Source organism: Acomys minous, assembly GCF_964271855.1.
Source record: "Acomys minous genome assembly, chromosome: 20".
Taxonomy (NCBI): domain Eukaryota; kingdom Metazoa; phylum Chordata; class Mammalia; order Rodentia; family Muridae; genus Acomys; species Acomys minous.
Window position 1 is genome coordinate 6,048,223 of NC_140502.1, and position 15,874 is coordinate 6,064,096.

At 36.7% G+C, this 15,874-nt stretch overlaps 1 protein-coding gene across 1 annotated transcript; it reads left to right on the plus strand.

Annotated features, from left to right (window-relative positions):
• Window positions 1-2,081: 2,081 nt before the first annotated feature.
• On the plus strand, window positions 2,082-14,150 carry LOC311590837 (vomeronasal type-2 receptor 116-like; the record flags this gene model as incomplete). The annotated part of the gene is made up of 6 exons (XM_084770097.1): window positions 2,082-2,290; window positions 4,068-4,359; window positions 4,732-5,538; window positions 6,105-6,332; window positions 8,111-8,234; window positions 13,243-14,150. 6 exons carry the CDS (start codon window positions 2,082-2,084, stop codon window positions 14,148-14,150), a joined length of 2,568 nt encoding a protein of 855 aa, XP_084626223.1.
• Between the last annotated feature and the right edge of the window lie 1,724 nt (window positions 14,151-15,874).

Here is a 15,874-nt window from a genome sequence, read left to right on the forward strand (position 1 = left end):
TGGCTTTCTTTAGAATGTTTGGTATGTAGTCTTTCCATCTTTTGTTTTTCTCCAATGTCTAAATGTATTTCTTGTATCTGTTAGGTACTTTTGACTTAGGATGTTTTTTAACTCCAGGGTTCCTCAGGTTAGTTTATTTCCAGATAACCTTTTTATTGGCAGAAGTGGACTATTGATTATCACTATGTTGGAGGTAAATATGTTGTTTCATATCTAATTTTGTTTCTTTTATGAAGCTGCATGCAGTTCTGTTTGGTCCGTTTGCTATTAGGTTTGTAATTTCTTGTTGGTGGAATTTTCTTGGTAATTAGGAAGAGTCTCCCCTTCAATCTACTGACAGCTTTTGGCTGGAAGTATATTTTGTTAGCCATCAGAATACCTATATACATGGTAATTTTCTGTTTCTATATTCTTAGAATCCACTTGAAGCTCATCCCACAAGTAAGTGTTTATGTTTGATGCTGATGGGAGCTTGTTAGAGTTAGGAAACACATGCATCATCTTTCTTATTCAATCTGGTACTCTGTGTGTTCCCATTGAGAAATTGAGACAAGTAGTGTAGTGATTATTGAAAGACTTGTATTGATTCTTGTTATTTTCTTGTTTTCATGAATCTATCTTGATAAACAAACATTGTACTTGCAATGTTTATTAGTACCTTGTGGCATCTTAGGTGTGTTTATTCTCCTCTTCAGATTGAAGTCATTCTATATTTCTCTGTAGAACTGTTTTTGCACACATAAACTCTTTTAATATGTGTTTTCCGTGTAGGCTTGTTCTGCCTTCAGTTTTAATACATACATTTTCTATTACAGTCTAAAATAAGTTATGATGATTCAGAGGTTAGAGTACATCTTTGTCTTTCCTTGAGAGTTTAAAATTTCTGTCAAACAGTGATCTGTTACAGTAATTGGCTTGGTCTTTTAAGTTACTTCACATTTCTCAAGGCAACTTTCAATATCTTTTAAAATCTTTCAGTCTGTCATGTTTTAACTGTAATAGTGCATGGAGAATTTCTTTTCTTGTGAGAGACTAAAATTTCCAACTTAGTCTTTTATCCTCAATTCTCAATGCTGTTAGTGTGTCCTTAGGCTAAGGGTTATATTTGCTTTTATTGCATTTTCCTTTTCACCATTGTTACAGTTTGGGTTTTCTTTAAAAGTTCAGACTCTATTTTCATGTCCTGGAGGGATTTCCGTATTGAATTTTCTTTGTATTAGTGTTCTTTAAGTACTTTGACGATATTTATAGTCATTCTTTCGACCTCTTTGTTTTTAATGTCTTGCATGTCATTTACTAGGGGTTCACTCCCAGGGGATTTGAAATTTTGGAGAAGACATGTTACGTGGGTTTTTCATGTATTTAAAATTATGTTTTTATTAGTAGAAAGATTTCTGCATTGGGACTTTCAAAGTGGGAAATAAGATGATTCTGTTGGGTGAAGACATCATAATGTATTGCAGATACAGATTTATGTATCATATAAAAATTCAGAAACACTCAGATTGAGTAGGAAGAGTTGATTCCATCAGTTGATGTGGTTTGGAAAAGAATAGTCCACCTTATTTTTCCTTTGTGTGCACAGTATGGGGACTTTCATCCCTTTTTCAATTCACCTACAGTGGCCACCTCTGAAGTAGAATGTTTTCATCAGCCAAAGTTGTGAAGAGTTTCTTACTTCAAACTTGGCCATAATTGCCCAAGCTGAATGTTGATCCCTGAGCTCTTGCTGTCCATCTTCTTTGCTGAAATAATGGTGCCTGTGTCCAGAGAAGAGGATTCAAAACACATTTTCCAACTTGTTTTTAAGAGGAACACAGGGCCTCAGATGCAGAGCCTAAGGGAAGAAAGAGTTTCAGAACTCTCCATGAAAGTTGAGGAAGTGCCAGGAAGAACTTTGGGTGATTATTGTAACTGCTGCACTCATTAAGAAAGTTGAAGCACACATGTTCACAAGCACTGGGGCTGAGTTTATTCCTGGTGGGCATTGTTCGATCTGTATCTACCAAAACAAATACAGTTTTATAAAAATAACTCTAACAAACCATTCTCATGGCTGGGCATATACTTGTGTTGATAGTATGTTCCAGATTTTGACCTTTGGGCTGCTGTATGTTCCGAATTTTGTTGGTGCCTTTACTGACAATGACTGCTATGTAACAATCCAGGATGGATTTTCCCGTGAAGGAGATGTGACAGTTGGTGCATTTTTCCCTCTTCATACTTACTATACAAACAAAAACGTTTATGTTTTTTCGGTAACACAGTATTTCCATGACGTTCTTATACAGTAAGTACAATTATTCATTGTAATGGTTCAGAATTCTATAAGTACTTTCTATAGCCAAAAATAATATCTAAGTAGTTCATGAAATGAAAACAGTATTTTTACTATGAGAGATTAACAATCTCTTAATCTGAAACATTATTCTGAGTTTATACAAGTAAATTTGTGTTATGTTGCTTATGGACTTAAAATACATTACCTCTCACCTCCATGTTTTGCCCATGTTTGAGTTCCTGTACTTACTTCTTTCAGAGGTGGACTATGATGTGGAAGCATAAGCCTAATAAACATTTTCCTTATCATTTTCTTTTTTTCACGGTATTTTCTGACACAATTTTAACCATAATAAAGACACCAAATAAACCCTTTCTTCCCACGTTCCCTCACTATGCCAACCACCTCCTTTCAGAACTATGAGATGTAGACAAGAAATATAAGGCATCCAGATGAGTAATGGCTTGAGTTCTCCATGTTTTATAATTCAAGTCAGTAGTATCCAGAGTAATGGAGTCTTACCATCAAGTTCTGCAGGATCCAATCTTGTCCTTTTCTGATATATATGCTAGAGAATGAATATGAAGTGGACACACACACACACACACACACACACACACACACACACACAGACACACACACACACAGCATTTGACTTCCTTAACGTGACTCAGATGGTTATTCTAAGTGTACACAAGTTCAAAAAGGTGTACAGACTTCTCGGCCGATTAATTTTGCAGACTGGTGTTTTTGATTTGAGATTTCTTTATAATAGATTTTTACTTAAGATATTTGTATTGCTAGTCTCTGCATTCCTATTTTAGTCTTTGTAACCTGTCAAACTGCTCCTACATTTTGTTTTGTTTTTCATGATTTCACTCTGCTCAGTACAATTGCATCCTTACTTATTAGCTTTCAATCATGACATATACAGCATCTCTTGTTTTGTATCATGTGAAGTTTCTAGACAAATCCGTTAAGGTCCAAAGAAACACAAGCTCAGAGCATGCAAAATGAAAGCCTCAGTAGCTTAGAGGAGAAGGGACATAGAGGAGGGAAGGAAACATTATAATGTTGTTTGAGCCAGTGTGCATGTCAGATATGTCACACCAGCAGTTACTCAGAGTTAAAAAAGTTTATGAAAATGAGTAAAGAAGCACAAAGAATTAGAGATGCAAATAATTAATGAAGAAAAACCGAAGAAAACCATAATAAAGAACAATGTGACTAAAAGTTCAGAACACAGCAGAAAAATTCTATATTTAAAGATCAATTTTTGTATTGTTTTCTAGTATGCTTACTGTAGAATTAATTCTTTCTCTATTGATCTTTCTAAAATATAAAATAATTTCCTTGCTTTTCCCTTATATTCCCGTAGAAGTTTTACTATGAAGCATTTTATATCCAGGTGAAGAACAATTTAATACATGTAACTTTAAGGAAACTGTTTTATGAGCAGCACACCTGACATTAAAATGAAATACTGTTCTTTGTGTAGGGATCTTTTGGCATCCTACAGAGTGCGTGCTCTTTCCCCAACACGTTATTATTAGACACATCAAGAGTTGCCTACCAGCTGAGTGCCGTGTCTCAGTCCATAATTAATTAGTGCTAATAATTAATCATATATACTTAAAAGGTCCATGCCAATTCAGGTCATTCATGAGACAATGTTAAAATAATTATATAATAGGAACATTGGCACTCGAATTATAATAGCCATTCCACCAATGTTAAGGTTTATGTTTTTGTCTTCCTCCTGTATACTTTTATGAAATGTGTGCAGGTATAAATTGAAGAACTACCTGTTTGTTCTGGCCCTGGTGTTTGCCATTGAGGAGGTCAACAGAAACCCTCATCTTCTACCCAACACAACTCTGGGCTTTGATCTCTACAATGGTACACCTTATGAAATGAGTACCCTTATTCCTCCCATTTTTTGGCTTACAAGGATGAAGAGACCCCTACTAAATTACAACTGTGTAAGGAAGAGAATGTCACCTGCTGCACTCACAGGAACATCAATGACGGTGTCAGCACACATAGGGAAACTGTTACAACTTTACAAAGTACCTCAGGTGAGGAGTCGGGTGTGGAAAATAGGAGTCATGTATCCTTTTTTGACATTATTGTATGTCTTAAAATGTTAAAAAGGGCAACTGGAGAAATCATCTATCAAAGGGAAGTCTGACAGTACTTAATAGATCCGTATTTCCAGTACATGTAATAGAAAGGAAGGAGAAGTAGGTCAGTCCATTCAGGTCACTGAAACTGGATGTATGTCAGTAATTTTATTTTGTAAATTTCTATATTGTGTTGATTTTTAAAATATGAGAAAAACATCTTCATCCTAACTGCTTAAGTTTTTTTTTTTTAATTCAGGACTGATATTGTGTTTGATGCCAGTGCTGCTAATGCTCTTCCTCTTGTTTCCATTTTCCCCCCTACAGCTCACTTTTGGGCCATTTGATCCTGTCTTAAATGACCCAGATCAGTTTAAATTCCTCTACCAGATGGCCCCCAAAGACACTTCTCTGCCACTTTCTATAGCTTCTTTGATGTTTCATTTTAATTGGTCCTGGGTTGGTGTGATCCTCCCAGATGACCACAGAGGGACTCTGTTTCTCTCAGGGTTGAGAGAAGCTATGGAGAGTAAGGACATCTGCATAGCCTTTTTGAAAATGATCCCTGGCACCTGGAATTCATTTTCTAGTGCAGTATGGAAAAATCTGGTGAATATTCAGGAATCATCAGCAAATGTAATAGTTATTTATGGGGACGTTGCTTCTTTACAAGGTTTAATGCGACACATTCTGCAACTGCTAGTGACATGGAAAGTGTGGATCTTGAACTCTCGGTGGGATGTAGATATCAATCATGATTATTTCATGTTAGATTCGTTTCATGGGAGTCTCGTGATCTCATACCACCATAAAGAGATAGTTGACTTTACAAATATTGTTCAAACAGTTAATCCCTACAAGTACCCAGAAGACACTTATCTTCCTAAGCTTTGGTATTTGTTCTTCAAGTGCTCATTTTCTGAGGTTGATTGTCAACTTTTGGAGAACTGCCAACCAAATGCTTCTTTGGAGTTACTGCCCAGACACCTTTTTGACACAACCATGAGTGAAGAGTGTTATAATATATATAATGCTGTGTATGCTGTGGCTTACAGTCTCCATGATATGAACCTCCAACAAGTAGAAATACAACCAAATTCTAAAGGAGAAGGAATGGAATTTTCCCCCTGGCAGGTAATATCCTTTCTTATGTATTGTAATATCAGCAATATGATATCTTATAATATAGCTTTTTATTCTCTAAGTAATTCATTTTGGGCATCATAGCTTTTAGAATCTCTGGCCAATAAGCAAGGATGTACTCTTCAGAGCAGAGGCAGGAGCAGTAGATACTTAAGGGTAAAAATGCTTCTCAGCACTACTGCAGGGTTACGAAGGATCACTTTAAAGTTTACATTACACTTCAGGACCCTCATGTTGAGAGTGGAAGGGTTAAACATATTCCAAATGTTTCTGAGAGTCGCTAGTTTTCCAAGGACTTTGAATCAGCTGAATCCAGATCACTTGCTGTGTTGATGACTTAGCTGTGTTTAGTTCATTGATTTATCTTGAATGGAATGTGATTATCAAATTTTAATGTATTTTAATCCAAGATCTTTCATTTACTAAGCCTCATTAATTCCTGTTTTAGAGAAGGTATTCATTATAATCGGCTAAAAACTTTTAGAATCTTTGTATTATTTAAAAATATTTTTAGTATTCCCGTTGTACCTCAACATCTGTTCCTACATCTCTTTCAGTTCCTTCCTTTCCTCAAGAACACCCTACTGAACAATCACGTGAGAGGTCACATAGTAATGGACGAGAGGAAAAACTTAGATTCACAGTATGACATCCTCAACTTTTTGGATTTCCCAAAGGGTCTTGGATTAAATGTGAAAGTAGGAACTTTTTCTCCAGGTGCTCCCCTTGGACAACAGCTCTCTTTATCTGAGCAGATGATTCAATGGCCTACAAGGTTTACAGAGGTATGTAGAGGCTTACCTCTATACGTTGACTGTTCATAAAAACGAAAACAATTTTGAGAATGTAATGATCTTTGTGGACTCATTCAGTACCAGCCAATATTCAGCTACAGATAGGCTTCATATAAATACAGACAACACACACTATTTTCTTATTCTCTGGTTGATCAATGGAAAAGTTTATTTTCAGATTTTATTGATGATCACATATTTCTTTGATTTTGTTTTAAAATATTGCTTAATTATTCACTTTATATCTCAATTGTAGCTGCTACTTCCTCTCTTTATTTTCTTCCCCTCTGTTCTCCCAACATCTTCCAATCTCCCTCCTCTGCCCCTCAGAAAAGGGAAAACCACACCCTAGGGATCTGTTACAACACTTAGCAGGACTCTACACATCCTCTTATGCAGTGTCCTATTGAGAAAGCCACATCACAGTAAAGTGATTGAAAGGCATCGTGCTGAGAACCTATCAGATACAGCTCCCGTCCCATTTGTCTAGGACTCACATAGAGTCTAAGCTTCCTATACCTATATAAGTATAGAAAGTTTAGGCTTAGTCCATGCCTGGTCCTTTGTTGTTTCTTCAATCTCCTTTAGCCCATCTGGGCCCAGATTATTTGTGGCTACTGGTCTTCTTGTAGAGTCCTTTTCCCCTCCTGACTGTTCTGTCTCACACCACTCTTTGACAAGACTCCCTTTGCTCTGCCTAATGTTTGGCTGTGAGTCTCGGTTTATTTTTCTGTCTATTGCTAGTCAGATCCTCTCAGTGTCAGCCATGCCAGGTTCCTGTATGCAATCACAGAAGAGCATTGTCAATAGTGTCATGGGTTCTCTCTCTACAATGGAGTGGTCTTAGGTGGTCCAGGCATTACCCTGAACACACGTTTTTTACGCATTGAGTGTCTGTTATGTTATTGTTACTGATACAAAAAACGGATTTTTTTGTTTACAAATCTTAAGAAATGTCAGAGAAATGTAAGGTGAGATTTTCTATTTTGTCTGCCTCTAAACATCTAAAATGGCATGATAGATGTGTTCCTGTGTGTGTGTGTATGTGTGTGTATGTTTGTGCAAGTGCATGTGCATGTGTATGTTTTGTGTGTGTGTTTTATACTTGCTTTTCTACTTTGATTAAATAGTCAACAAAAGCCACTCATAGGAGGACAGGTTTGTCTTGGCTGACACTGTGACCATGCTCTATATGATGGTAGAAAAAAAACTTTTCAGGAGTCAGAGGAGGTGGTGATGTCATGTGCACAGAGCAGATTCAGAGATCAAAAATGTGTTTGTTTACCTTCTATCTACTTTCCATTATTTCTGTGACAGCAAACAATGAAATACTGACTCCATTTTGTGATTTTCCTCTTCTTATAAATGTTTCTATAGAATTCTGCATAGAAATGCCCAAAGAGTTGTTTCCATAATGAATCCAAGACCTGTGAAATTGTCAATCACCATTCTCAACTTCATTAAGATAAAACCTCAGACTAGCAGCGCATAAGTATAGAGATAGATTGAATATGAAGTCATAAATTGACCTTCCAGAATACTATATTAACGACCTATTCTTAACAATGGCTTCATGTATTGGTGTAATATTTAAACATGCATGTTACATAAGCCACAAAGCTGCCAAAAGTAGCAATACCAAAACATATTATTTCAATTGTTAGTCTAAGCCTATCCAAACCAATATTTAATTATACTCAGAAATACTCCATTTACTCAGATTCTTCACAAAAGTGCAAACATTTGCTAACAGCTTTCACTTCTCTTAGATTCCTCAGTCGGTGTGCAGTGAGAGCTGTAGACTTGGATTCCGGAAAGCTGCCCAGGAACGCAAGGCTGCTTGCTGCTTTGATTGCATTCCTTGTGCAGAAAACGAGATTTCTAACGAGACAGGTAAATACAGGAATACCGCCAACTTTCCTACACATCTACAGGAGCCAGCAATGCCTCAGAAAATGGAATGAGACTGGAGGGATAAGAATTACAGCAATTGTCAGTTGCAGGCATTGATCCCAGAAGAGACCACCTCGCCCATAAATTAACAGACTGTTTCATTTCACCATGAACACAGTGTGTTGAACACCACTTCTTTTTTTTCAGATCATGCTCAGTCACATATAGGATTTATTTAAAGTTTAGATATCTATAACCCTGTTTATGATCATTCCCAAGGCAAGATTGTCTTTTGTTTGTTTAATCCAGCATGTGATGGTAGATTGTGTTTGATATCTTCAGTACATATATATTTATATCTTTCATGACTATGTTTCTTTTGTTTAACAGAAAATATGTTAAAGAAATGTTATTTAAACTAATTACTTGTTTTTAAATATTTCTCTCCCTTTTTTTGAATATAGGCTCCTTTATCACATGATATAATCTGAGTCAATTTCTCCTCCCTTTATATACCCCAAAACCTCCCCACATCCCTCTCCACCCATATCGACTCCTAATCTATCTCTCATTAGAGAAATAACAGGAAAACAGATCTAAGGGGCAGCTAGAGTAGCCATTCTAATATACAATAAAATAGACATTCAACTAAAATTAATCAAAAGAGATGAGACAGGAAACTTTATACTGGTCAATGAAAAATTCCACCTAAATTCATCTCTATTGTGAACACAATACCCCCAAGAAAAGAGGACCTACATTTGTAAAAGAAACATTATTAAAGCTAAAATCACCCATTGAAGTCCACGCATTAGTATGGGAGAATTCAACATTCCACTTTCACAAAGGACAGTTCATTGATACAAAAAACAATCTGGAGAAATAATGAAACTAACAGATATCATGAATCAAACGGACCTAACAGACACCTACAGAACTTTTCACCAAAACACCAAAGAATATATATGCTCCTAAGCACCTCATGGGACTTTCTCCAAAATTGTCAATATAAATGGTCACATATCAAGCCTAAACAGATAAAGAAAATTGAAATAATCCTTATCATATAACCAGGAACTAAGGCTGGACTTAAATGATAACAGAAACAACAAACAGCCATAATACATTTTGAAACTGAACAACTCTCTAGTCAAAGGAAACTGAGTCATCTCTGAGATGGTAACATCGCAGAAATACCTTTGTTGTAAAAAATTGCTTTAGCTATTGTGAAATTTTCATATTTCAATGTAAAGTGGAGATTTTATCTTTCAAGTTATGTAAAAAATTGTGTTTGTTGCTGACGGTAATTGCATTGAATCTGTAGATTGCTGCTGGTAAGGTGGCAATTTTTATTATGTTAATCTGCTCATGCACAAGCATGGGATATCTGTCCATCTTATGAGGTTTTCTTCAAAAATTTCCTTCAGAAAGTTGATGTTTCTGTCATGTATGTCATGCATTTACTAGGTTAGAGGTACACCAAGACACTTTATATTATCTGTGGTTATTGTGAAGGGTATTGTATCCCTAATTTGTTTCTCAGCTTTTTTCTCCTTTGTATAAAGTGTCATTACTAATTTTTTGAATTAATTTTATAATGAGCCACATTCCTGATGGTGTTTATATGCCATAGGAGTTCTGTTGCATAATTTTGGGGATCACTTATGTATACTATCATATTCTCTGCAAACAGGGATACTTTGACTTCCTTCCTTCCACTGTATATCCCCTTGATATCTGTTAGTGGTCTTTTTGCTGTAGATAAAATTTCAAGTACTACATTGAGTAGATCCTGAGAAAGTGGACTGCTTTGTCTTGTCTCTGAATTAAGTGAAATTCCTTTCTGTTTCTCTCCATTTATTTTATGTTGGCTATGGCTTGCTTTATAGCACCTCTGTTGTGCTTAGTTATGCACCTTGTATTCATGATCATACTAAGACTTTTAACACAAAGAAGTGCTGGATTTTGTCAAAAGCTTTTCAGCATCTATTAGGATGTTCATGTAATTGTTTACTTTCAGTTTGCTTATGATGGAACAAAATGCAGCATTTTTGTATGTTGAATTATGACTACAAGCCTGAAATGAAGCCTAGTTGATCATGGTGCATGATATTTTTGATATGCCGTTGTGTTTGTGAGATTTTATTGGCTACATTTGTGCCAGTGTTCATAAGGTCAACTGGTCTGAAATTTTCTTCCGTGTTGGGATTTTCTTTTGTTTAGGTGTCAGGGTGACTATGGCCTCATAGTCACCTTCTGTTTCTGGTTTTAATCCCAAATTTAATGAAATTACGTTAAGTTTCCCTACATTTAATATGTTTCTTGCTATAGTTAAGAATGAGGAGGCATTGATTCAAGGAAAACAGAGAAAGGAGAATGTCTGTAGGCAGCCTACCTGGTTTTCTGGTAGGTGTGGCCTGTGATGTAGAAGGGGTTGCCTGCTTGAGTTGGAACCTAGAACACAGTGATGAGTGCAAGGGTAAGAGAAGGAGAGCATGATCTATGAGATCCAAAATTTGGGCAGGGACACAGGGAGGCTGTATTTGATGTTCTGTTGTAGCACTAAAGGTGATATTATGGGATAGGATCTGGAAGAACTAAGAGAGGTGATGGTGTCCAGGCAAGGCACCTGGCTTTCTAGCAGACATGACCTCTACTTTGTTTATTTTTGTCCAGTTCAGTGTTTTACAATTTCCCAAATAACCTGGATATATCCCAGGTATGCTCCCTCCTTTGAGAACTTTAAAACTCATCTCCTCCATAATAATCTCTTTACAAGTTTCATGATTGTTTTCACTTTTCTAGGGGGACATATTTTGTTCAATCACAGATATTTTCTTGTTTGTTGAACTCAGATTGTACCTTGGAGCTGGATATACTCATCAGTTGTTATACAGGTGGAATATAGTTTAGCAGGGAAGGAGAAGATAATTCCCTCATTCTTCTTCATCTCATCCTCATTCAGAACCAACCAGTGAACTTATGCACAGTTATTGAGAGTCCCTCAGTGAGATGCACATGTTTTCCAGAAGGAAATTTTTTGAAGCTATCACCTTGTAATCCTTTTGCCTTCATTTCCATTATATTTCTTTTTTTAAATTTTATTTTATTAATTTATTCATATTACATCTCAATGGTTATCCCCTTCCTTGTATCCTCCTATTCCTCCCTCCCTCCCATTTTCCCCTTACTACCCACCCCTATGACTGTGATTGAGGGGGACCTCCTTCCCCTCTATATGTTCATAGCGTATCAAGTCTCTTCTTGGTAGTAGGCTTCCATTATATTTCTTGAGTGTTGAAATAGATGTTTTATAAGTCCTTTATGGATGGGGATTAAAGCATTATTTATTCTTGGGATCATCGACAGATTCTTACATCACCACAGATCACCATAAAGAGAGAGTTCTTTGAGTTTTAATGTAAAAAACAACCATTTAGAAGTTTGTTTTACAGTAAGCAGATTAAGCTAAATTTGAGCATCTAATTTTTCATTATGTGATATGCCCCACCCAGTCCATGAAATTTCATGTGTGTTCATAGCAATAATCCTTTGATAACTATCAGTCCCCTGCACTTTAGCTATATGCTAAGTCCATAAATTCATTCAATATGCCCAGTTTCAATACCGCAGTCATGAATACAATAACCTAAACATTTTTGTGTTAGTGACTATATTTTGAAACCATATGTAAGTCAAAAAAGTCTGACCACATATATGTGATTAAAATTGAAATTTGAAAATATCAGTGATTCAATATTATGGACTAAGTAAAATGGATTTTTAATAAAGAAATATTATTAATATAAAAAGTAGTTAATAAAATATATATCATGGACCTAAATTAAGTCAGAGTTGGGATTCTACACTTAGAGCACACATTGTACAACAGAAAAGGAACAACAAAACACTCATAGTAGAAGCAATGAAATAAGCTGCGTGTGATTAGCTTGAGAACATATCTTGAGAAAAATTATTAGGGTTCCATAATCAATACAGAGAAACAAACCAATCTATCAAAATAGACACTTGATTCTCCTGACAGGAGTCTTGATAAACATTCAGTGCATATTGTAAAACAGAGAAACTTCTTTGATGAGGTGATAGTTTTCAGACACACAATGATTTAATGCAACAGAAACATTTTGTTGTATACCAGGGTGTATGTGTTTCTTTTTGCCTTTTCTTTGTATCATTTTTCTTTTTTCTTCAAGATAGGGTTTCTCTGTGTAGCTTTTGCTCTCTGGGACTCACTTTGTAGACCAAGCTGACCTGGAACTCAGATTGATCCATCTACCTCTGCCTCCCAAGTGCTCAGATTTAAGGCATGCGCAAAGTATTGGTTTTTAAAATTCAAGATAAAATTAACAAATGTTAAGAGCATAATATTCAAGTATTCTTTTTTAATACATATAAATATTCCAAGAATTCTCTCCCAATATGTTAAAATATAATACTATAACTACTTGTATCAACATACTACTAGTGAATGATTTGAAATTCAAGGTGTAATGGCATAGTTTATTTCAAAACCATTCATACAATGAACCAAAGAAGTGTACACAAAGGAGTTTATGGAAATAAGGAAATATGTGACCAATGCTTACAACAGCATATAAGAAATGATTTTCAAAGATTATTGTCTATATTTTAATACACACAAATATCTATAAAGAAATTAGTGAATTTAATAAGGTAGTATCTGAGTGAAATCACGTTTATATATATTGTTCTTTAATGTTATGACTTACCAAATAGATGCAACAGAGTTACAAATTCAGAGAAAGGATACAAAGATTAGGAAAAAACCCTAGGGTTCTTCCATTTGTGTCAACATAGCCAAAGATGACTGCATAGATTTTAAATTATTCACATAATATTTAAATTTTTCAGAAACAATAAAGGAAGATGAGTCAGAAAGTATTTCAATAGCTTAGGGTGGAGTAAGAACTTTTTGGGAAAGACAAGTCCTGAAGATTGACTCACAATCACCTTCATTTCTGAACAGATATGGATCAGTGTGTCAAGTGTCCAGAAAGTCACTATGCAAACTTGGAGAAGAACTACTGCCTCCGGAAATCTGTGAGTTTTTTGGCCTTTGATGACCCCTTAGGTATGGCTCTCACCATCACTGTGCTGTGTTTCTCTGTTCTCACAGCTGTGGTTCTTGCAGTCTTTGTAAAGCACAGAGACACACCCATTGTCAAGGCCAATAATAGGACCCTCAGCTACACCCTGTTACTTACACTCATTGTCTGTTTCCTCAGTTCCTTGCTCTTCATTGGAAAGCCCAACACAGCCTCGTGCATTCTGCAGGAGACTGCATTTGGAGTTTTGTTCACTGTGGCTCTCTCCACAGTGTTGGCCAAAGCTATTACAGTGGTTATTGCATTCAGGGTCACTGTTCCAGCTAGAATGGTGAGGTGGCTAATGGTATCAAGGGCCCCTAATTTTTTCATTCCAGTCTGCACTCTGATTGAACTTGTTCTCTGTGGGATCTGGCTGCTTACCTCTCCACCCTTCATTGATCAAGATGCTCATGCTGAACATGGCCACATCATCCTTCTGTGCAACAAGGGTTCATCAGTTGCCTTCCACTCTGTCCTGGGGTACCTGTGCTTCTTGGCACTTGGGAGCTACACCATGGCCTTCTTGTCCAGGAATCTGCCTGATACATTCAATGAAGCCAAGTTTCTGTCATTCAGTATGCAGGTGTTCTTCTGTGTCTGGGTCACCTTCCTCCCTGTCTATCACAGCACAAAAGGAAAGGTCATGGTGGCTATGGAAGTTTTCTCTATCTTGGCTTCCAGTTCAGCACTCCTTGGCTTGATTTTTGCCCCCAAGTGCTACATTATTTTGTTAAGGCCAGATAAGAACATCCATTCAAGAATAAATAGCCATTTACAGTTTAGTTAAAATTAATATATTCTATGTTAGTAAATTAAAGAGGATGTTTGAAACCAGTTCCACACCTGTCTATATGTCTTATTCAGATATAATAAAATAATAATACGAGGGTTCACAAGTCCACATTCAATTGTACTAAAGTCCCTTTGCACTGGAACTATGACTGTTTTCATATTTAAAATCCATGTTATACTTTCCTCTGTAAAAGAATTTCACTATGTATACTTTGTTAGCCTTTAGCTCCTTAAGTGTAACAGTGTGAAATATACCCATGGACATCTCTCTTTTTCTGCCCACAAAGTGCTTTTACTGAAAATGTGTCATGTTTAGATATGTTGTAATATTTGACCCTTCATTGATTAAAACCCATTAAATTTCATGTAACTTACTTTGTTTATTTTTGAACACCAGAAGATTCTGTTACGTTCTACTGTGTAAACTGAAAGTTACATCAGCAGATTGTTTCTCAAGCATCAGTTACACAGGTTCATTTGTTTCTGTGACTTTGAGAAGAAATTTCATGGTATAGAATGAATTTCAGAACTCCTATTTTCATATTTCAATATTTTGTTACACGTAGAAACCAATGAAGTCTCTTATTTTGCAGTTCCACAGTGGATGCCTGACTTGTAACTAGTAGTTTTTTAGATATATAGAGCTCAGAAATGGGAAGTGAGTTCAGGTAGTTCATGCTTTGTTATGAGAACAATGTATTGGAACAAGATAAGCAGTGTGAGCAAAAGGCATTATGGAAGATGGAGTTACTCAAATGCTACAGAAGAGTTATATTGAGGTTTGAATCATCACTGTAATAAACTAAATTTATTTATTTTTCTTTTTTTACTTTTATTGAATGTCTATAATTTTCTACCATGCACCAAAATCCCTCTCCTTTCCCCATCCACTCATGTCCACACTCTGCCCTTGCTACCTCTCCCCAGTAGAAGAAACAAACAAACAGACAAACATCTTGTGTCAGAAGCTGTAGTGTATCATGCAGTATAGACATTTGTCCACATGTTTACTTTCAAATGTTCATTGCTATGAGTCATGGGTCTGATTTCAGGCCTACACCACCGTTACTGGATCCTCAGTGGGATTTCTGTGAGAAATCTCATTGTTGCTGTGTGTCAAGGAGATTATTAATCTTTGAATATGCAAGTCCATCTCCTTCATGTGTTCCAGCAGGTCATAGGTGGGGTAGATGCTGGAGTGAGGACAACTCAGAGGCCGGGAGCAGAGTCCGTTTCCTTGTCCTCAGGGCAGAGCCTACACATACTCCTGTGTCATCATGGCAGGGCCTGCTCTCTCAGTCCCTTCTCTTCAGGGCAAGGACCACTCTCCTGCTCCCGTGTCCTCAGGGCAGGGCTGGCCTACCTGCTTCTATGTCATCAGGGCAATGCCCATTCTCCCATTCCTCCATCCTCAGGGCTGGGCCAGACCTGCATCTCCCATGACATTATGGAAGGAACACCTGTTATCATGGCATGGCTGGCTCTCCTGCTCCTGTGTCCTCAGTGTAGGGTGCTCTCTCCCAATCCCATGTCATCATTGCAGGGTTGGCTCTCCAGTTCCTGTGTCCTCAGGGCAAGGCTGGCTCTCTTGCTCCCATGTCCTCAAGGCTGGGACAGCTCTCCTGGTCCCTTTCTATTTGACAGATATTTGCTGGCTTTCAAGGCATGGATGGCTTCCTACTCCTGTACATACTTCATCTTGAGGACCATCAAATAGGT